We start from the raw sequence: 22,527 nt of genomic DNA, 5'->3' as shown, positions 1-22,527 counted from the left end.
GCTTTGCTTGTCTGTCCATCTTTCTCATAGTCCTTCCAAGTACGTTGTTGTGGAGAAGCAACTAATACAATAAACAGCGATGTTCCATCTTATTTGTCCTGTACTGAATAGGGAACAGGGAAAAGCAAGCATGTGTCTTCTATGAATAATGCAAAGGAAAACTTTCCGCTTTCAAGTGATGGAGTGTAATTAGAATTTATATGGGGATTATAAGACTTGAAGAACACCTGTTGCTGGGGATTAATTTTTTTTTCTGGTTAGCAAAGTAACACATTCCTGAATTGTCTTTTTCTTGCCTGCCCATTCCTTTTTTGCTAGGATAATAGGAACCTTGGGGTATTGGATGATGAAATGTGGAAAGGGAACAGAAAGGTCTGCAAGGCTATGTGTGACCACACACCATTTAGCTCAAATTATTTAATGAAGAGTTCTTACCTATATATGAAGGCATAACTGTAAAAACAAGCCCCAAAGCTTAAAAAGGAAATGTCTGCTCTAAGAATACTCAGCTGTTACAATGAAAATAATGTGAAACCTCACTTTTCATTTTTTTGAAGTTCGGCATTTCTCAAAATAGCCAAAACCCTGGAGGGTTTTTTTAAGTTCATTATAGTCAGTTTTCTAGGTACTCCAGGCTGCAGTACTTGGACTGCCAACAGCAGTTGCGTTCTCATTTAAAACAGTTGCATTCTCATTTAAAAGCATCATTTAAGGATCTTTGATGTTAACGATGCTTCCAGTGGAATAAATAAAACGAGTTTGGTTTGTAGATTTATTTTTAGCTTTCTAAGACTCAAAGATTTGCAAGTACCAGTTGTAATGCTAAATGAACACCTGAGATTATCGGTATTCTAGTGTAAATGTGATACTGATACAGTATCGATACAGAACTCAAATTTGCGAACCAGAGATGTAGGAATTGAGTAGCACTGGGCCTGCTCCCATGTCACGTAATGTTGTTACAACTTTACAGTGGCCCAAGACATACTGTGGTGGGTCAACTTGTAGTCTGCACTGGAAGGTTTACAGTACTTTTATAGTGTTTTGCTTGTTCAGTTTCTTCTTAGCAGATTCATGTATTTTTGAGAAGAATCTACAAAGAGCTGATCAGGAGTAGGAGTAAGAAAACTTGACAGGCTTTTCTGGAAAGCCTTAAAAACTAATTTGTATGTGTTTTTACATAGTGGCTTCTTCTAAATGCATAAATATGGGGGGGGCGGGGCATGTGTCTTGAGAATGTGCATATATTGTGGCAGTTTATATAACATCTAATAGCTGCAAAATACAGAACAAGTCACTTTCCAGCTATAGAAAAAAATTGAAGACGTGTGATAAGTTATTACAGAAGTTTGTTAGTACAGCACTGAAATTTGTGACTCCTGTGTTTAACATAGCTAAGTGGTCGAACTGTTTGAGTGGTTTTGTATTTAGTCATTGCTGAATACTGGAAATTGGAGAAAGGAAAAAGATATTTTTGCTTTTATTATAAATGAACTTCTTGTTTTCTTCTATTATTTAATGCGAGTTTATTTTATGTAGACACACACATTCAAATGCTTACTTCTTGTCTGACAATATGAATTGAAGACTTGGCTAAGGAGAGTCCTGCTTAGTTTAGTTAGTAGTGACTGTGTTGTTTCGTTCAGTCACTTAGGATTCTTGACAGCAGAAGAAGGTAACAGGGTTTTTCTTAAATTACTCAGTTAAAGATTTGCCATTTGCTGACTGTTTTCCTAATACAGATGTTTTTGAGAGAGTCATGAGAGTTACGTTAAGTTGTTCCTTCGGTTATTTGCTATGGACTTAGGGAACTGAAGATCAGACTTCAGAAAAATGTATCTTTTTTGTCTGTGTAGTGCACTGTAGCTAGGCTGCTAGTCTAACTTGGAATTGGCTGTTGCTAGATGTACTAATATTTTAATTAAGGCTGTTTTCAGGTTCTGTTTGTACAGACCAGACAGACTTGTGTTAAGTGTTTACAATATTGAGCTGTAACTGAAGAAGAACCCTGTGTAATATATTCTGATATGTATAATGCTCACTGTGTGATATAGAAGTGACATAAAAGCAGAAAATGCATGGCCATCTTATTTTTAGGTTTCTTTCACCTTTCATTGCTCCTTTGTATATTTTTGAAGTAATGCAAAGTGATACTTCTAACTCAGCAATGTATTTTGTATTTAATTCATGGAAATGTAGATTGAGTATCTGGGTAAGGTCTGGGTTGCACAGATTTTTAAAAATTATTTTTAAGCCCCTCTTTCTTTTGCAAGATGTTCCCTTCTATTGTCACGGCAGTCTCGCAAACAAAGGAAATTATTCAGCAAACTGCCATTGTGACTAATAATGGAACAGAAGTGCTCTTTAATATGCAAAAGAAAGAAGTTGCAAAAAGATAACGTCTTTGGCTGACAATGAATAATGTCACTTTTAATAATAATTTTGAAAAGATAAGAAGGTATGAATTTTTGTTTTGTCAGAAGTATATTTTAACTAGAACGATGTCCTCTTTAATGTTCTGGTCAACTGTACTTATGCATTTGCACTTATCTGAATGTTAAGTTGCCAACTTCATTTAATTCAAACAAAAAAAATATTCATGAGTTTCATTTTACAAGTAGAAACATTGTTTTATTGAAAGTTAACTGCATCTGATATTCGAGTTATGTTACAGTTTTTGTGATAGTCTGCACTAAGTAAGTGCCTCTGAAAAAGAAGCAAAATAATTTTTCCGCTTTCTCTCTGCCGTCATTCTGTTCGTAGAACTTCTTGTTCTTCATCACGAGAAAGGTGATACTGCAGATGGTAACAAATGTCTTTAAATGAGGTAACCTCACATTAATGTAAAACATTGTAAATATATGTTGTTTCTACTCATTTAAGGGTTCAGATGTGGACAGTACAAAGTAAAATGCATATTCTCTTTTTACAGAGATAGGAATAAAACCTCTTAAAAAGTAAACACAAAGCTACTTTTATAATATATGCAGAAAATAGTAATTAATCTGTTCATAATCGTGCACTAGTTAATTTAAAATAGACAAATAAGTATTTTTGTCCAGGCTGGAAGAAATTTATGTCCTTTATCCCATGAACACTAAACTTAATAGATCTGTGAGATATTATAAAAGCATGGCTACATATTAAAAAATGAAAGTAATAATGTTAGAATTAACAACTTCAGAATATATATTAAATTTTGCACTCTGTTGGAAAGCTAATCTGTATTTATTCACTTCGGACTGGAGAAAATTTAACGTGAAGTAAATACTTTTCTTTGAGGTTATTGATGCTCATACAGGACACAAAGTTACGTTTCTGTGTGTTCTCCTGTGTTTGTAATCTTCTGGAAAGCAGCATCTACTGGGATCACTGAAGTCCAACTATCGCACTACCTTTTCTTTCTTAGCAAGTTTCGTGTGTAAGAACTTTGCTATATCTAAACCCTGGCATTTCTTTACTTAAAATGTTCATTTAATCATTTTGACTGCACAGTACTTTGTTATGTATCCTAGTTAATCAGTTTGCTGTTCAGAAATCTGGATCCTGGATTGTCTCTCGCTTTCTTGTTAATTGTAGTGGCTGATACGAAAAATGTGGGTTTAAAATATTTTTATTACAAAGATTCTTGTTCCCCAGTAGTGCAGCACTACTTTGTAGTAGCTATGAACTTTTAAACTGTAAGCCTCTAGACCCCTGCAGGTCTTTAATACTTTTGCACTGGGAGTATTATTTGAGACTGCTGTTAAAGGTCTATAATCACACCCATTGCGTGGAGAATACAGTCGTGTAATATGCTATGTAATTGGAACAGATTATTGGGATTTGGAGGTAATCAAGATGATTCCATGATCTATGCCTATTCCAAGTAGCAATGCGATGTTTCCTTTGCTGTTTCTTTTCAGAGATTTCTGTTGTGAGATACTACTTAATAGGAGATGAATTCCATATTAGAGAGAAAAGACATTGAGGGACTGGTAAATCAGCAGGAGTGTCAGGCTGACAACTTCCTCAGCCCATATGGATTTAGGAATTAAAAGATTTCTGTCAAAAGTTTGAATCTCCATCTCATAGTATGGCTTCTGTTATTCCTACGTTCTTTCTTAGATCAGTGATGTTTTGGAGCCCAGGGTCCTCTTTTTCCTACGATTAAATTTATCTCCAAAAGACAGTTTCTGCGTGGTATTTTAAAAGAAAGGGAAAGAAATCCTGTAAATGACAAACTGCAGAGGCAGTACTAGAGTTGATACAATTTTTTTTGTGTGCAGTTTTGTAAGTGATTAGTTAACTTGTTGAACCAAGACCTTTTTAATACAAACTGTAATTTATGAAGTATATTGAATTCTACTTGATGTAAATATTTAGTCAAGTAATTTAATTGGTCATAATAAAATTAAATAAACTGATTTTTAAAATTAAAATACATTCTGGACTTTCTTCCTGTGTGAAGGAAGTCCTGGAACCTAGACGTTAAAACATATTTTTTTCTTATTAGTTCCTGTAATTAGATATTAAGAAAACAAGGGGGGAAAAAGGGTCCTGATTTATCTCTGTATTAGTTCGGATTATCCTTAAGCCAGTGTGAAGTGACATAAACCAAATGATGAAAAAAGTTATTATTCCTGATAACTTTCCACTGGAATAAAGTGACACTGTAGTTAGACCAGTGTAGCTGTTGTGATAATTCTTCTGCTAAATTATTGTGAAACTTGGTGTATTGAGTTTACCTTGTCAAAGAAAAGCTGTTTAGAAAGAGCACAAAATCTGAGGTAGCCTTTAAGTTCACTTACTTACTTTTAGAGAAGAGACCATCCTATGTAATTAGCCATAAAAGAAAAAAAGGTAGTTAAGCGTAAGTTGACAATTCCTTTTGAGTGATCAGTCAGACCAAAGTATTTTACTTCCAAGCTGACTCTGAGGTATGGAGAGTTTTGTTTTGTTTTGTTTTTCATTATGACATGAGTTGTCTGAGAGAAATGAGATGTATGAGAAATAAATATATGCTGTTTGGAGATAAATAATTCAAGCATGGAGAAAAGGCAATCAAGGCATGAATCTTATGTTGTGGTTCAGTAACCTGTTCAGCTTTCTGAAAATATGTTAACTTCTCATGCAAGTTGGAACATTGGTATGAGGTGATAAGTGCAGTGAATAGCATTTGAATGAAAATATTTTTGAGCTGGACAGTACAGGTTATTTTCATGTAATGTCACTGTGTAATGATGTAAAAACTAATAACAATAAATAATTCTTCAGTACTAAATACAAAACAACAGTCCTCTTTGTTTAAAAGACATTAAAAGGCTAAAATATCTTACATCAAGTTGTAAAAACAAACAAACAAAAAAGCCCAAATAAAACAAGTTAAAAATTAAAATCAAACTTACATTTTTCATTTCAAAAGTTTTTGTGCTAGGATCTTAAAGCTAATTGAGATACTTTGGGTCATACCTCTAGTTACTTAATTTGTGCACAGAAGAGATAGTATTGCATTCGTAAATAAATAATTAAAACATCACTAAGATAACTATGTGGCTTTGTTCATTACTGGCTAAGTGAGCGGTAAGATGTGGAGTGTGAGAGCTCCAAAAATAATTGACTGGATATTAAATAGAATTGGGAGGGATAGGTACATATTAACAATTAACTGCTTTTAAATTTAATATTAAAAACATTAAATGCTTTTATTATGTCTGAGGATTTTTGTTGTTTTGGTGATATTTATTTAAAGATGTCATTGTTTTCTGAAGAGTTTGAAACATCTTTTGGAAAAGAAAAATTATTTAATAACAGGGAAGTTATTATTTGAGAAAGAGAAGCTAATTTGATATTTAAGATGAAGAGACGGTAAGTTTCCATATTCTAATAATCCTAATTCTAGTGATGATAATAATAAAAGTGAATTAGTGATGTTAATGTAATACTTCTGTAATGAGTATAGCTTTCTATGCCATTTCCATAGCCAGCAGTTCAATTAGTCTTAATAACTTTGTAGCAAGACATTTATTATTTTAGTATTTCTGAAACTGTGTTATATTATTATGAATTTCAAACATTCATAGTTGTTTTTCTTAAGAACTGAGGATAATTATGAAGTTTATAAAAAAAGGATATTTGAATTTGAAATACGACTATTGAGAAAGTATTGCCTTTCTACTGCTTTGTGATTATAGAAGAAACCACTGGGAACCTCTGGGAGTTGTTTTAAAATTCTTTTCATGGTACAATTAATACCCAAATCAATCAGAATTTACGACAATGTGTTTTGAATCAAAATAATTCTAGTGCTGAATGTGGCACAGATGTATTTTATATGCAAAAAAGTGCATTTATTTTTCCTCTCTACGAAGATTATGCATAATGATGTATAAAACCTTTATTCATAGGTAGGAATCTGTACACATTTATATGTGGAAAATTGAAGTACAATTTTATTTGGCTTTTTTTCTGACTTTGTAATGGTAATACATTAAAGGTTTTTAACTTGATAATATACTTAATCTGTGAACAAGCATTCTAAAGTTCTTTACATGGATGCAAATTGATATGGAAATAAAATTTTCAAGTCCTATGTTCACACTGAATTACATAAATAATTAATTAGTCTTGCTGAAGCTAAAGTTTCATTCTTTTTGTAAGGTATCAGCCAGTGGTTTTTTTTTACTCCAGAAAGATGTCATCAGATACTGTGTTTCCATAGAGAACTATACAGTTTGCATACAGTGGCTTTTTAACTAATTAGTATCCAGGAAATACTTGAGAAAAAAACCAAAAAATATTGTGTTTTCAAGTTACTTTTAGGGTGTGATTAACTTCAAAGCCTCTTTGATTGCTGAACAATGTAAGCATAAGTTAAAAAAAATTAAAAAAATTAAACATATAGTTTTAAAAGATTAAATGTGAAATACTTCAAACTGCACTTTTCTCTGAAGATGCTGTACAGCTAATCTATCGTATTAAAAAGAAACCCAGCAACAGGACAAGAGGCAATGGGCACAAACTGGAACACAGGAAGTTCCACCTGAATATAGGGGAAGAAACTTCTTTGCTTTGAGGGTGACAGAGCACTGGAACGGGCTGCCCAGAGAAGCTGCGGAGTCTCCTTTTCTGGAGACATTCAAAACCCGCCTGGACGCGTTCCTGTGCAACCTGCTCTAGGTGAACCCGCTTTGGCAGGGGGGTTGGACTAGATGATCTCTGAAGGTGAAACGTTTACTGTCCTGTATTGTGAATCATAGAATGATTGGAGTTTAATCTCCTGCTCAAAGCAGTGTTGACAATGAATTCAGGCAAAGCTGCTTAGGACAGCCTGCTTCAATAATAAATCAGTTATCCCCATAGATAAATTTCTGTGGTTCAGTTTTCTTTCTGTGTAGTCTTCCTAATCTGTCATCTTTTTCTGCCTTTTCTTCACTTCCCAACTTGTTCTGTGTATTCAGTCCTTGTGCTGCACCTTCTTCGTAACTCATACTTCCCATTTCCTCACTGGATGCTATTAACATGTGCCTAATGGCTATCTTCACTCCCACTTCTGTTGGTCCCTGTGTCCTGGTGTATCACAGTTTCTTCTTCCTGCCTTTTCTGCCACTGCCTCTATGTTTGGTAGGTGTTAGAACTGGAAGTTATTGAAGAATAAAGATTTTTGACTCTTGGCCCAGTCTCCAGTCTCATTTGGGTCAGGATCAGTAGTTTAAAAAAAACAACAAACAAAACCAAACGGGATGTTATTCCAATAGCCCAAGATATTCTCAGTTATCCATATGCAGTCTTGGAGAGGAGGGAGCATGCCTCCTGCCAGCAGAACCTCAGGAGATTTTCATCTGTTAAACTTCGAGGTCAAAAATGGATATACACAAACTGAGGCTTTTGTCAAATCTCAGAGCTTTCCCATATTTTGGGAGATTCCATGAAAATGGTAAATGGACATCTGGCACATGGCAAATTTTCCTTGCTCTAAATCAGGGAACTCTAGGGCTTTAAAAAAATAAAAATTAGTCACCACTACAGTAGTAGCCTTTTTTTTTCTTCAGCTCATTCTTGTTTGTGGCTTAACTTTTTTTTTTTGACTTACAAACATGCAAAACCCCTTTAGTATGGGGCAGAGTTGCCATAAACTTCAGCTATAACAAATGATTTTTATTAAATTATGAGCAACTCTAAACAGACTTCTGAAGGGAATGTCAGGTAATCTTAGTACAATGTGCAGCAGAGGTCTTTTGTGAACAAAGGAATTTCTTTTTCTATTTGATCATGACAATGAAAATATTAAAAAAAAAAAAAAAGTTTTAGCTTCCTTTCCTTTCTGGTCTGGAATAGAATTCCACTTTTCTCACTCTATTGCTTGGCTTGATGCAGCAGGACCTCTCATCCTGAAGGACTGATGAGGAACTTAGTAACTATATGTGTCTTTGTATTTCTGTTGAACTGTCTGAAATTGAAAATAGCACATGTGTGCTCCTCCCTGTTGCACTGTTGGTTTGTTGTTTTTTTTTTTCTTTTTTTTTTTTTCATTTGAGCTCTATTAAGCAATTATACTGTGTTCTTATATTTCTTGTTCTGTCTTTGACTTTAGTGGGTTGGAAGGTGAAGGTCAGATTTTGAGGGCTGCCAATTATTTCTAGTTTTGCCTTCAGCTCTTCAAAAGACAGTGTTCCCAGCTTAACTCAACTGAGAGTTGCTCATGTTTTTCCTAACATTTCTGATATAATTTAATAAAAAAAGGAAAAAAAAATTCTTGGGTTTGATATTGACTAAATAGAGGTTCTAGGCTAGTTGGGTTTCTGTTTCATTCTTTTGTTGTCATTCTTTAGTAATTTTCTCAGGATAGGTGGTTCAAAGCTATTGGCAGCTTCCTTTTCATGTGAAAATTTTCAGGGTTCTAGGCACAATGTTACATTATCTGTTCTGGTCAGGTAGAAAGTGGAACAAAAATAATTTTCACAATTTCAGATAGGTCTGGATGTCTAGCTCAAAATAGAAGTGCAAATCTAACCAATTCTTTTTGGATTGTGGAAGGTACATTTCTTTTGATCTTTTTTTTGATTTTTAAAACACAGCTGTATAATTATTTGAGAACAGCACCACAATCACGGATGTTCCCTATCATCCCAGAAATAATGCCCCCAAAGCAAACTGAGGGGGTTGTGGAACTGTGTGTGTTTCTCAGTCAGCACTTTAACAGAAATGTATGAGCCCAGATTTACAAGGGGCATATGTAGTCTCAGAGACTAATTTAATTTGAAAGGCTCCTTGGCACTCATCAGAGAGCAAAGGCCACAGCTCTGGCTGGGGGGGTCTTTACCATCCACCCCAGCAGTGGCTTATGCTTCCACCCAGACAGAGGTGCTGAAGAGGGAGGCTGCAGGGCAGACCTCAAACTGAAGGAGTTGCCTTGACCTTTCTTCTGGGGCAGGGATAGGTGGCATACCTTCCTGCAAAAGGTGTGCCCAGGTGGATGACCTCCTGCAGCAGGTGGCTGAGCTGCAGGAGATGGTGAGGAGGCTGCGTAGCATCAGGGAGGCTGCGGAGGAGTTAGGTATCTGGTTCCAAGCACAGTCTTCAGTGGATCCACAGCCCATGGCCTGCATGGGTGAGCAAGGAGCTCCTGTACAAACTCAAATACAAAAAGAAAGCCTACAGGGGGTTGAAGCGGGTAGCCTGGGAGGAATACAGAGAAAGTGTCCGAGCAGCCGGGGATCAGGTTAGGAAAGCTAAAGTCCAGATAGAGTTAAATCTGGCCAGGGACATCGAGGGCAACAAGAAAAGCTTCTACAGGTACGTCACTGATAAAAGGAAGACTAGGGAAAATGTGGGACGTCTCCATAAGCAAATGGGAGACCTGGTTACCTTTACCTGGGTTATGGAGAAGGCTGAGGTACTCCATGGCTTTTTTTCCTCAGTGTTCACCACCAAGTGCTATAGCCACACTGCCCAAGTTGCAGAAGGCAAAGGCAGGAGAGAATGAGGTACCACCCACTGTAGGAGAAGACCATCTAAGGAACCTGAAGATGCACAAGTCCGTGGGACCTGATGAGATTCATCCATGGGTCCTGAGGGAGCTGGTGGATGAGGTTGCTAAGCCACTGTCCATCATATTTGAGAAGTCATGGCAGTTTGGTGAAGCTCCTACTGACTGGAAAAGGGGAAACATAACCCCCATTTTTAAGAAGAAAGGAAAGGAAGACCTGGGGACCTATAGCCCAGTCAGTCTCACCTCTGTGCCTGGCAAGATCATGGAGTAAATCCTCCTGGAAACTCAGCTAAGGCATGTGGAAAATAATGAGGTGATCAGTGACAGCCAATGTGGCTTCACTAGAGGCAAATCATGCCTGAAAAATTTGGTGGCCTTCTGCAACGGTGTTTTAGGGTTGGTGGATAAAGGAAGAGCAACTGATGTCATCTACCTGGACTTCTGGAAAGCATTTGACACTGTCCCGCATGGCATCCTTGCCTCTAAATTGGAGAGACATGGATTTGACAGATGGACAACTCAGTGGATAAGGAATTGTCTGAATGGCCTCACTCAAAGAGTTGCGGTCAATGGCTCAATGTCCAAGTGGAGACCAGTGACGAGTGATATTCCTCAGGGGTCGGTATTGGGACTGGTGCTATTTAACATCTCTGTTGCCGACGGGTACAGTCGGATTGAGTGCCCCCTCAGCAAGTTTGCTGACAACACCAAGCTGTGTGGTGCGGTCGACACGCTGGAGTGAAGGGATGCCATCCGGAGGGACCTGGACAGGCTTGAGAGATGGGCCTCTGCAAACCTCATGAAGTTCAACAAGGCCAAGTGCAAGGTCCTGCATTTGGGTCGGGGCAACCCCTAGTATCAATACGGGCTGGACGGAGAATGACTTGAGGGCAGCCCTGAGGAAAAGGATTTGGGGGTGTTAGTTGGTGAAAAGCTGGACATGAGCCAGTAATGTGTGCTCATAGCCTGAAAAGCCAACCGCATCCTGGGCTGCACCAAAAGAAGCATGGCCAGCAGGGTGAGGGAGGTGACTCTACCCCTGTGCTCTGCCCTGGTGAGACCCCATCTGGAGTACTGCATCCAGCTCTGGGGCCCCCAACATAAGGAGGACATGGACCTGTTGGAACGGGTCCAGAGGAGGGCCATGAAGATGATCAGAGGGCTGGAGCACCTATGCTATGAGGACAGGCTGAGAGAGTTGGGGTTGTTCAGCCTGGAGAAGAGAAGGCTCCAGGGAGACCTTACAGCAGCCTTCCAGTACCTAAAGGGGGCCTACAGGGGAGACGGGGAGGGACACGTTATCAGGAAGTGGAGCGATAGGTCAAGGGGTAACGGCTTCAAACTGAAAGAGGGGAAATTCAGATGAGAAATTGGGAAGAAATTCTTTACAATGAGGGTGGTGAGGCACTGGAACGGGTTGCGCAGAGAAGCTGTGGATGCCCCATCCCTGGAAGTGTTCAAGGCCAGGCTGGATGGGGCTTTGAGCAGCCTGGTCTAGTGGGAGGTGTCCCTGCCCTGCAGGGGGGTTGGAACGAGGTGATCTTTAAGGTTGCTTCCAACCCAAACCATTCTGTGATTCTATGAAGTAATTTTCAGTTCAGCCCCCTGCTCACAGCAGGGCTAACATTGAAGTTGGATGCTACAGCTGTTCTAGGCAATCTGTTCCAGTGCTTAACCCCTCTTATTCTGTTTTTTTTTCCCCCTCATCTCTAACTGGAATTTTCCTTGTCCCTGCTTCTGACTGTTGCCTCTTTTTCTTAAGTATTGCATCTCTGAGAATGCAGAGTCTGTTGCCAAGTTTTCTTCAATCCCACTCCTTTTTGCATAGTGAAAGATGTTGCAGCACAGCATTATGCTCCTAAAGTGAAGTACCAAGATTTTGGCAAAGGGAATGCATAAGTCTGATAAATCTTCTACAAATAGAAAAAATTCAACCCCCAAGAATGGGATTTATGGTACCAAGTAGAGGGACACTTAAGAGTCTAGAGAAAACAGTAGGAAGAAAGGGAGATGTGAAATACTAGCTTTCGTGCAGATGAAGGCAGCTATATTCAGTCCTGAAAGATGCACCTCTGTGTGTTAAGGCCACAGAAAACACTCTGAGTCTTAAGGTGTCTCTTACCTCAAGGTGTTGCTCTCTTACTCTCCCTCTTAAGAATGCAGGTTTGAGACATAACTCATGAGAGGCTATAATGTTTATTAATTGGTCAACACATGACTGGTAAACCAATTAACAGATTAATTAACTAATGAACATACAGCTATGAATCACTATCAGTTTTATAACTCTTTACACTATTGCTAATTGCACACAATTATTGAGTTACTGTTCTATCACTTTGTTCTTATAAATTGCATCTGAATATTATTGAACTATAATTCAGTAACCCTTCACTTTAACCTCCCACATCACTTATCACGGAATCACGGAATCTTCAGAGTTGGAAGGGACCTCTAGAGATCATCTAGTCCAACTCCCCTGCTAGAGCAGGATTGCCTAAAGCACATCCCTCAGGGCTGCATCCAGGCGGGTCTTGAAGATCTCCAGAGAAGGGGACTCCACAACCTCCCTGGGCAGCCTGTTCCAATGCTCTGTCACCCTCACCGTAAAGAAGTTTTTCCGTGTATTTGAACGGAACTTCCTATGTTCTAGCTTGTGCCCATTGCCCCTTGTCCTGTCACTGGGAACCATTGAAAAGAGCCTGGCTCCATCCTCCTTAAACCCACCCTTTAGATACTTGTAAACATTAATCAGGTCCCCCCTCAACCTTCTCTTCTCCAGGCTAAAGAGTCACAGCTCTTTCAGCCTTTCCTCATAAGGGAGATGCTCCAGTCCCATAATCATCTCGGTTGCCCTTCGCTGGACTCGCTCCAGTAGTTCCCTGTCCCTCTTGAACTGGGGAGCCCAAAACTGGACACAGTACTCCAGTTGTGGCCTCACCAGTGCAGAGTAGAGGGGGAGAATGACCTCCCTCGACCTACTGGCCACAGTCTTTCCTATGCAGCCCAGGATGCCATTGGCCTTCTTGGCGACAAGGGCACACTGCTGGCTCATGGATAATTTGCTGTCTACTAGGACCCCCAGGTCCTTCTCCTCAGAGCTGCTTCCCAGCATGTCCGCCCCTAACCTATACTGGTGCTTGGCATTCTTCCTTCCCAGGTGCAGGACCCTACACTTGCTTTTGTTGAAACCTCATTAGGTTCTTCTCTGCCCAGCTCTCCAGCCTGTCCAGGTCACGCTGGATGGCAGCACGGCCCTCTGGAGTGTCGGCCACCCCTCCCAGCTTGGTATCATCAGCAAACTTGCTGAGGATGCACTCTGTCCCCTCATCTAGGTCATTAATGAATATATTGAACAAAATTGGTTCAGTTGGTTGGTTACAGGCCTCCAACTGGACTCTGTGCCGCTGATCACAACCCTCTGAGTTCTGTCACTCAGCCAGCTCTCGATCCACCTCACTGTCACCTCATCTAGCCCATACTTCCTCAGCTTCCTAATGAGGATGTTATGGGAGACAGTGTCAAAAGCCTTGCTAAGGTCAAGGTAGATGACATCTACGGCTCTCCCCTTATCCAGCCAACCCGTTATAACATCATAGAAAGCTATCAGATTGGTCAGGCATGATTTGCCCTTGGTAAATCCATGCTGACCACTTCCAATAACTTTCTGTTCCTCCACGTGTTTGGAGACGACATCCAGAATGAGTCGCTCCATTACCTTCCCAGGGACAGAGGTGAGACTAACCGGTCTGTAGTTCCCTGGGTCCTCCTTCTTGCCTTTTTTGAAGATTGGAGTGATGTCAGCCTTCCTCCAGTCCTCAGGCACCTCTCCTGTTCCCCGTGACCTTGCAAAGACAATGGAGAGCGGTCTAGCTCTCTCAGCACTCGTGGGTGCATCCCGTCAGGGCCCATGGATTTATGTAACAAATTCGCAATTCTGTCACCCTTAACTTCTTGCATCAAGTCTTTCAGATGCACACCCAGTGGAGAGTCCAGTGGATTGCCCAAGGGGCTTTCTTCTGATATTCTGACAGCCTTGGTTAGTGAAGCAGGTCAGCTTCATTATTGTCTGTGGGCATCTCTACTCCTTCTGTCAAAAGATTTGCCCTCTCTTGTTCTTGAACTGCTTTTACAACTTGCTTTTCTTGCTTTTCTAGACCCTTCTATATCCTGTTCTCTGCCTAGTCTCCTTTCAAATAAACAAGCTGCCCCTTCATTACTCTTCCCCGTTGGTCCAATTTGCTACATCTATTCCCCAATTTCGTATTTCTAAAACCATTTCCTAGGTAATCTTGGTCCTAAATGGTATTATTGATGTCGTTGCTTAGGGAGTGATGGATTTGCAGGATTCAACCCCTGCAAAAGATGCCCAAGACTTCCTTTCTGTTATCTGCTTAATATCAATTGCATATTCTTTATTTTATACACTTTCTAAGACATGTCAGTCTGCTTCAGCCTTTTATCCTCTAGCTGGTTTTGATTGTGTGCTTTTATCTCTGTTCCACTTAGCTCTTTCTTGGTTTATACACAAGTGGCACAGATACGAGGGCAAGGAACTTACCTTTATGAGCTTTTTCTCGTTCTGTTTTTTGCTCACACAGTATGCTACTTGTCAGGTAGCAGCAAGGGGCAGCTGGTCCCCAAGGGAAGAGGAGCCAGGAGCCGAGCATAAAAAGGCTGGCAGAGGCAATGTCCTCAGCGGCAAGGGCTCTGTCCTTTCCTAGCAGCGCTATCTTGGAGTTGACCCTGAGTCCAGGTTGCCAAACCTCCAGGAAGAGTGAATGCTCTTAGCTCCTTTCCAGTACTCTCTCTCAGATGTTCCATCAAAAATCATTAGCCTTGGCGTCTGCTGGCATAACTCTCCCCATTTTCCGCAGAGACCCTGTCTTGTTATGGGGTCGAGTACTCTGGCAGAACTCCTCGCTCAAAATTGTCTTGCTCCTTTAGATTAGGACCAGATACTTTTCTCTTCTTTGAAAAGATGATTGGAAGTGAAGAAACTGATGAAATGTAAGAGCGTTAAACATTAAGTCAAATTTAAATGGTGGCTTTTCAGTTATATCTTGCTTATATATTTTGAACTTTAGTAGTATTTATTAATGATCAGTTCTGATAAATACAACTTTTACAAGACTTTTAAAAATGTGTTTCTTTCTGTTTCTTTTAGTATCTCCTGAAGCAATTGGATTCCTGTCTGCTGTTGGGGTGTTCATTATTCTCATGTTGCTACTTTTCCTATATATTAATAAGAAGATGTGTTTTGAAAATGTTAGTGGTTTCCCAGACCTCGATTCAGGATACACTACAAGAAAGAATTCACAAGATAAACTTTGTAAGTATCTGAAATACAGTGTACTAAACTGAATTATAAGAATGCACATTTTTACAAGGATGTGTAGAAATACACAAATAATCACTTGCCTCGAGTGATGAAAACACAGTGTTGATTTCCCATGACTATGCAGTATGTGGAAAGGAAAAAACCTTTGTATTTACAAGCCACAGAAATTCAACAGCTATATTACCAAAGAGTTGTAATTTACTTATGGGAAGATATTTCTCTTGCACTATGAGAATACTCTTGAACATATTTTAAACGTTCCATAATTGTGTATAATTAAATCTTTTCAAGTAAATCTGTGAATGGGATTATGGAGTTTTCACTCAGCCTATTAGAATCCTTCGCCGACCTTTTGGAGAAGGTCTTGCATTTACTCACCTGGAAAAGAATTTTAACGAAGTAAAACATTAGAAACTAAAGACATCTGATTTCTGGCTAACAAATTATTTCTATACTTTTTTAATAGAACAAAGTCTTTTAGGATAATGTGAAATTTAAAAAATTAGACCTTGAAAAAGATATAGAGGCTTGATAAAATAACTTCTTTCTATTTCTGGGCTGTGGAAATCAAATGGGTTTTTTTTACCTGACTTGGGAGGAAGAGACAGGCACCAGAGAACAGAATGGGAAATTTGAGAGGTTTTCTTCCCTTCTACCTCTTAAAAAGGTGCATCTAAATTTTTATTTTCAGTTTTCTTGGAGACAGAAAAAGTTCTCCCCACTGGAAATTAAGTCTGCATCTTAACTTTATTTTTGCTACAAAACGAGTCTTCATGTTCTGAAATATCTTACCTTATGTAAAAGACAACAAATATTTTGAGGTGAAGAAGTCTCCATGATGCATGTTTTTGTTCCGCTATTATGTTAAAAGCTTGTTTTAGTGTGACATTGGTGAAAGGACGTAATTTAAATGTCTCACAACTTCTTCTTTGCAGGTTAGAATAAAAAAAATGTTTCCACCTCACACAGTTGTCTTAGTTTTGAAAGTAATTAGTTTTATTATGGCTAGTTGATGCTGCAGTTGATGAAAGACTATGGTTTTGCTGGTTGATGGTGGCTTCACTTCAAGATCTTTACTTAGCTGCTTTCTTAGTATTTTCAATGCATATTGAACGGAAAGAGCAAAGTTGCAACTTCCCCTGGTAAATGTGTTGAGTTTGAGATAGCAAAAGCAAATAGCTCTGACATTGAACTTGAAGAAATGGAGTTGATCGGTTTGTGAAGCAGAGGACCTTTCTGTGTTACAAGCTGTTGCTGAATAGATTGGAGAAATGGCTTTTTTCAGAAACTTCCACCAAAATTTAAGCCTTCCCTCTGTGTCTTCTCTGGTGGACACGCTTAGCAGTGCTGTGGATGATCTGACCAGTGTTGTTGAAGAAGTTGGCTACAGCGTAGCTGATTCAGTAACAGAACAAGTAACAAGCATGATAAATGGCCTTCGTGCAGAAGATGAAAGCTCCAAAATACAGAATGATAAACCTGTGCAAGGGAGAGAGGAACATACACCATCATTATCTCATTCTCAGGATACTAATATGAAAATAAAGAGAGGTACTGCAGAACATAAAGAGACTCATTATTCTAATTCGGTAGGTTTTGTAAAAAAAGATACAAGTCAAGATGGAGCATCTGGCCATGTTGTGGACAGAAAACAGTGCCAGTTAAAAGGCAGAGATAGTGATAATCAATTAAGTGATATAGAAGTACCTCAGAATTTGAAGAATGTAGGAGGACCTTTAAAAAGGGAAGCAGTAGGAGGAAATGAGTGTTTTGTAAATGATAAGTTCTTGAAGGATAGTAACCTGGTTCCCCAAGATTTAGAAACAAAACTTGTCGAAATACAGAAGCAAAAATTATCAGACTCCAGCTTGAAGAAGACACACAATGACCATCCCAATTGCATTAATGAAGTCAGAGAAAAGAAATCTGAAGCCTTTTTTGACAGAAAAGGAAAATCTGTATCAAAGGACGAAGACGATGTGTCAACTACAATTGCAAAAGCGGGTAAAAAGAAAAACTCAAAGAAATCAGAAAAGAATTCAAGAGAGCTATGTAATAAGAAGACAGCAGGAAAAGGTGAGGAGTCCATCAGCAAACTGCATTCTTCGGCTTTTCCTGAAACTTGTGATACTTCCTGCTTTTTTCACCTAATTTACACATTTAATAATGTGTTTTCTATGGATGAAAGTAGGTCTGTGTTGTCAGTGCTTCATTCTCTAATTACATTGATATTTCTTGGAAGTTAATTACTTTTTAAAGTTTTACTTAAAGAAATTGGCTTTCCTGTGTTCTAACTTTTCTTTTTCTATATACAGTTTTTCTTACCTTCTCTGCAGTGCCTTGTGTGGTTTCTGTTGAAAACTATGAATTATTTAATACTGGAAAATAACACTTGTTCTGTGAAAGTGGTTTTTATTTTGTGTATTTTAAAAGCATTGCATAAAATATGATAAGATGATAAAGAAAAAAACCCTTCTGTTATATTTACATTATAGTAGGTCTTCAGAATGTATTTCTGGGATATGTAAGATAATAATTTCAAGACATAAAACTCAATGACAAGTGGCAATTAAGTGATTTTAAGTATAGAAAGAACAGAATGAGACTTATCTTAAAGAAAGTTGTAGTCTTACAAAGAAAACCTATGCATTGATAATATGGATGCTGTGTGTGCCATCTTCAACATACAGTCTTACGCAATAGGACAATGGGACTGCAATAGCAGTTTGTGAGTAAGGAGTAAAACCTTGCATTTTTACACAATTGTTTTGCAGGCTGTGTAGTGAATTTTTAGAAAGCAACACAGGCTTTTCTGGAATTTTCCTGTAAAGAAATGAATTATTTTTTCAGTGTGTGTGTTTTCCGTTATCTGAAAACTTCAGTTATTTGTTTTGTTGGCTTTTGTTTTTTGTTTTTATTTGATTTAGGAGGTAGTTTCCATGTTTGTATGATAAACTATCATAATATCTGTTATTTCTTCATATACTATAATATTTATAAAGTATATTCTGTATCAAAAATAGCATTTTAGGTGCTATAGTAAGCAAATGAATAGCTTTTAATAGGTTAATAATGACATATGACCCATGTTAGCCAAATAAAGGGAAGCTTTTAGTAAGAACATGAATTCTCTTAGGTAAGTTTCCAACTAAGATATGAAAATCAAAAGAGAAGTGGCAAGGAGAGGCATAAAACCCTGAGGATTTTTTTTAATGTGCAGGAAACTATTTTTTCTCAGGAAACTGAAACAGATTTGTATTGTTCATTTAAAAAATGTTTGCATGGAAAGCTTGTGTTTTAACTTTAACGAGCTTTTAAAGTCCTCTGAAGAAGTCTTGTTTCATGACTTGTAATAGTAGTATACATCCTCATTCTTTTCTTTTATGCTAGGACCTGGAGAAAAAATACCTGGTACCACTGAAAACTTCTGGATGCTTACAAACATCAGTGTATTATTAGAGGCATAACTTTCAGCACTTCTTTCAAACGTGTTGCTACAGTGTTTTATACTATTCCATTCTTTAAACTTTATGCAGACTGTTTAATGAACCTTATTTCACACTTGTGAATATGTTTCTCGTAATGATAAATGATGCATCTAATACTGATGTCTGGCACGCACTATATTTTAGTCCTGGTATGCCCTGTTTTTAATCATAGTTGTGGAAATCTGTAGAAGATTCCTAGGTGGCAGGTTTCAACCTGTTGAGGGCTATATGATATACAAAATTTTACTCTGTGTACCAGCAAACTGGGCAGCTTCTGGGCAGTGAATCTGCTAGCCAGAACATATCCTACTTGGAGTGATATTTTCAATAAGTGATCACTGAAATTGAACTTGCTTTATAGCCGTCCGTACAATGGGAAGAACCGTATCTGTCAGACTTGAATTAAAATTGCAAGCCTAGAGTTGAAAGATCTAGTTGCTCATTAGCAGTCTTTTAAGCCACCAGTTTTCCTATAAATACTAAATTAAGATTACATACACATTGCATGTAGAGCTGGTAGCACCATCTGCAGTTAAGGTTTCCTGAGATTTTCCATTTCAAGACCTTATTTTCAGTTGCTTATAACTGTGTGCCAAATTTGAAATATTTGGGATGAAATTTTGCGTGCTTTCTGTCTAAGACTCTTTTTTCTTTTTTGTTAAGCTATAGTTTAAAATGTTTAGCTGTTTCCAGGAATAGAGTATGGGAAAAACATGCTGGTTATCTGTGCAAAAAAAAAAAAAATACATTTCGCATCAGCTTCACTAAGATGCTTTATCATCTTTGTATGTTGGACTATGTACTTGAAAAGTGGGAGAGCACTTTTCCCATGTTAGAGATGCCGTGTTCTTCTATGAAAAAAACCCTAAGTTTGATGAAATTGTAAGTCTTTGGAAACCTTGCTTTTGGGAAAGGCATAATAAACACTCATTATACTTTGCTTGTTAAATTCACTGACCATCCCATTTGCACTCATATGCTTCATTGTAGGGGTTGAAGAACAGAGGAGGTCTTATCCTACTTTTGGTACTTAGAGTTACTGAAGGACACTGAAAGTTTGAACAGAAGAATTGAGAATAAACATCACTTACGTGAGGACAGAAACTTCCTGAACAAATGTGACATGATGCAAGTGGTAGGCTGGGATTTGAAGTAGGATGATTGACAGCTATGGAGTGAACTGATAACATTATATGAAAGTGGAGAGACTAAGGGTGAAAGACTAAAGTTACATGACTAGTTGGTTACGTGCAAGTAAAGAGAATTTGGGACCAAATAGACAAAGAGAATAAAGAGGAAATCCCCATGAGAGCCCAAAACTGTGTGCTTGGAGCAGGAACCTGGAGTATGGGTCCAGGTGACAGGAACTTATGATAAGATTCTATTCATATAAATGTAACTTTGCAAAAGATGACTTACCTAAACTTGCAGCACAGGTTTTTCTGTATGAGTACCAGCAAGCAACAGACCTCTGGGAAGGGATTTACTTATCTGCTCCAGAGGCTTACCTAAAAGTGGCAAGGAAGGACCTCTGTAGTAGGAAGAGGCAAACACTTGACTGTAAAAGAGGCCTAAATGGCTGGCATAGGTTGAGTTCCTGAAATTTTAAATGGCTGAATTTTGGGTGAGCTGAATCCCTCCTTTAGTCAGAATATCCAGGCAGAGGAATGAGACTGTCTGGGCATGAAGACAGAGACGAATGGGAGCGGAAATGCAGAACTAGAGCTAGGACAGGGACTGGGAGGAGGGCATAAAAGCAGGAAGGGGAGGAGCAGTTGAGAGTGACTGTGTAGCACATTAGACAGTATTCCCTTGCAGAATCACAAGCTGAAAAACAATGCTATGAGTGTCTCAGAGCTCTGCCAGTAATGGAAATCCATTGGCAGATCATATACCATAGGCTTGCTCACAGAGTAGTGGTAGTGCTGACTTTATTGAGTTTACATGAACTCTTTTAATGCCTATTACAGTTCGAGAGCTACAGAATCTCTGCGTGGCATGTTAAATTTGCACAGAATCCGTTTGAAGTTTGAAAAAGAGACGGGGAAGCTTTCCTTTTACAGAAGTAAAAATGCAGCTAAATCTTTGACTTGAGGGAGGAAGTTATACTTGAGATGTAGTTGGAAAAAGTTGGCCACAGGAGTGGGCATTATAGAGGAACTGCTATGAAAGAATTAACTAGATAGTTTCTTATGTGCAATTTTTGCCATTGCCAGATGTCTGCAGTGGGCATCTGCGTTAATTTCAGTTGTCGAACAAGGGACTGTTTATTTTAAGTTGCATAAAATCGTGCATGCAAATATCCTTCACTAGCATTTTCCATTTGTTATTGTGAGTTTAAGCACTTCTGACATAAATACCCTAAGATGATTTTGTTGCAGGCTTCTCTTTGTAAATCAGTTTCATTTCTATGCTATACTGCATGCTCACAGCAAAAATCAGCTGGGAATAGAGGAACAGGAGCTGCCTTTTTGATATGTTAGGTATCCAAATGTAATATTGCAGCAGTGTTAGATTTACTTTACATAAATTATTGTGGGCATTTTCTTAATTAATGAAGGGTTTCAAGAACTTCAGTGTGTGCTGCCTTATATAAATGGATCCATTTTCTGAATAAGTTTTAGAATGTTTTTTTGGTGCTTAATGATCTTTCAGTTTTCCTAGAAAATAGAAATAGCTCTCACCAATTCAAAAAATCACATAATACTTTTAATTACAGCAGGTGATATTTTGAAAATATTACAGAAATTTTCATTGAAATAGCTTAAATATCTTCGATAATAACCTCTTATGGTTATTTTCTTGTATTCTATTTTGAGCTGTAGTCGATTTGCTTTATTTTATTCAAACAGACAACTCTTATATGAGTAAAGACCAGCATGGTTCATCATCTGAGAGTGAAGATGAAGCACTGGGTAAATATCATGAGGCCTTGTCTAGAACCCAGAGTTCCAGGTTGCCAGTGGTGGATGGCAGACAGCAAAAAAACTATATATGGGAAACCAGACAAAAATATAGTCCCCTGTCTGCAGAATATGATGGATACAGTAGTGAAGCCTCAATAGATGAAGGTAAGAGTGATTTAAAAGCATTCCTTTTATTCCAAATTTCAGAATTATGTTCTGGATAAGTAAGTCCTAGATGAGGACAGCTTGACTTGCAAATAGTCAGTGTCTGCAAGAAGTACCTGTTATATTTGTGCATGCTCCAAAAAAAATGTCACGGACTTGTGTTCATTATTCCAGAAAGACTGCAAATGATATAATATCTTGTTATATTAAGTTTAATACAATTTCATCATTAGTAATTTTATTTTGGAGGGAATTTAAACTGTTTTGATTTAGGAAGGAAACATGGCAGCTCTTGATGAATTCTGTGGTATTATAAATACAAAGAAGACATATCATTCCTCTATTGATAAGCTGTCCTAACAGCACAGTAAACAGAATTGGTTATTGGTTATGGTGCATTGCAGTGTGCATTACTGGAATGTTCTGGGTCTTTTCTTCTCTTGAAATCACAGAAAGCAATTATTAGAAAGATCAGATTAATATAACTTTTCCATGGAGTTAAAAGTTGGATGTTAGCAATGGATGTTTTCTTTTGTAGTATATATTTCTTGATTTTAAGTAAGGGTCACAGCCTAAGGCTGAGAATTCAGCTGTCAATGTTTTGTCAATATGCTTTTTGTGCTTAAAAATAGCTGCATGTCAGAAACATATCTATAG

General features: G+C 38.1%; 1 protein-coding gene across 7 annotated transcripts in view; it reads left to right on the top strand.

The window, feature by feature from the left end:
• Positions 1-22,527, top strand: part of SYT14 (synaptotagmin 14) — a 104,799-nt gene that overhangs the window by 15,862 nt on the left and 66,410 nt on the right. For 4 of the 7 annotated variants that reach the window (XR_012586088.1, XR_012586087.1, XM_074579521.1 and 1 more), the window contains exons 3-4: positions 15,138-15,302; positions 21,652-21,870. Coding sequence is in view for 5 of the 7 variants with exons in the window: in XM_074579521.1 (XP_074435622.1) it covers positions 15,138-15,302; positions 21,652-21,870 (384 nt within the window). In the remaining 2 variants the exon portion in view is untranslated. Of the gene's footprint in view, positions 1-10,672; positions 10,797-15,137; positions 15,303-16,343; positions 17,388-21,651; positions 21,871-22,527 lie in introns of those variants that run through there. The other 3 variants (XM_074579520.1, XM_074579523.1, XM_074579522.1) reach the window with 3 other exon arrangements.

The sequence above is a fragment of the Larus michahellis genome, chromosome 3, assembly GCF_964199755.1.
Source record: "Larus michahellis chromosome 3, bLarMic1.1, whole genome shotgun sequence".
NCBI classification, from domain to species: domain Eukaryota; kingdom Metazoa; phylum Chordata; class Aves; order Charadriiformes; family Laridae; genus Larus; species Larus michahellis.
The sequence above is the reverse complement of the archived record's forward strand: the minus strand, read 5'-3'. Positions and strand labels throughout refer to the sequence as shown.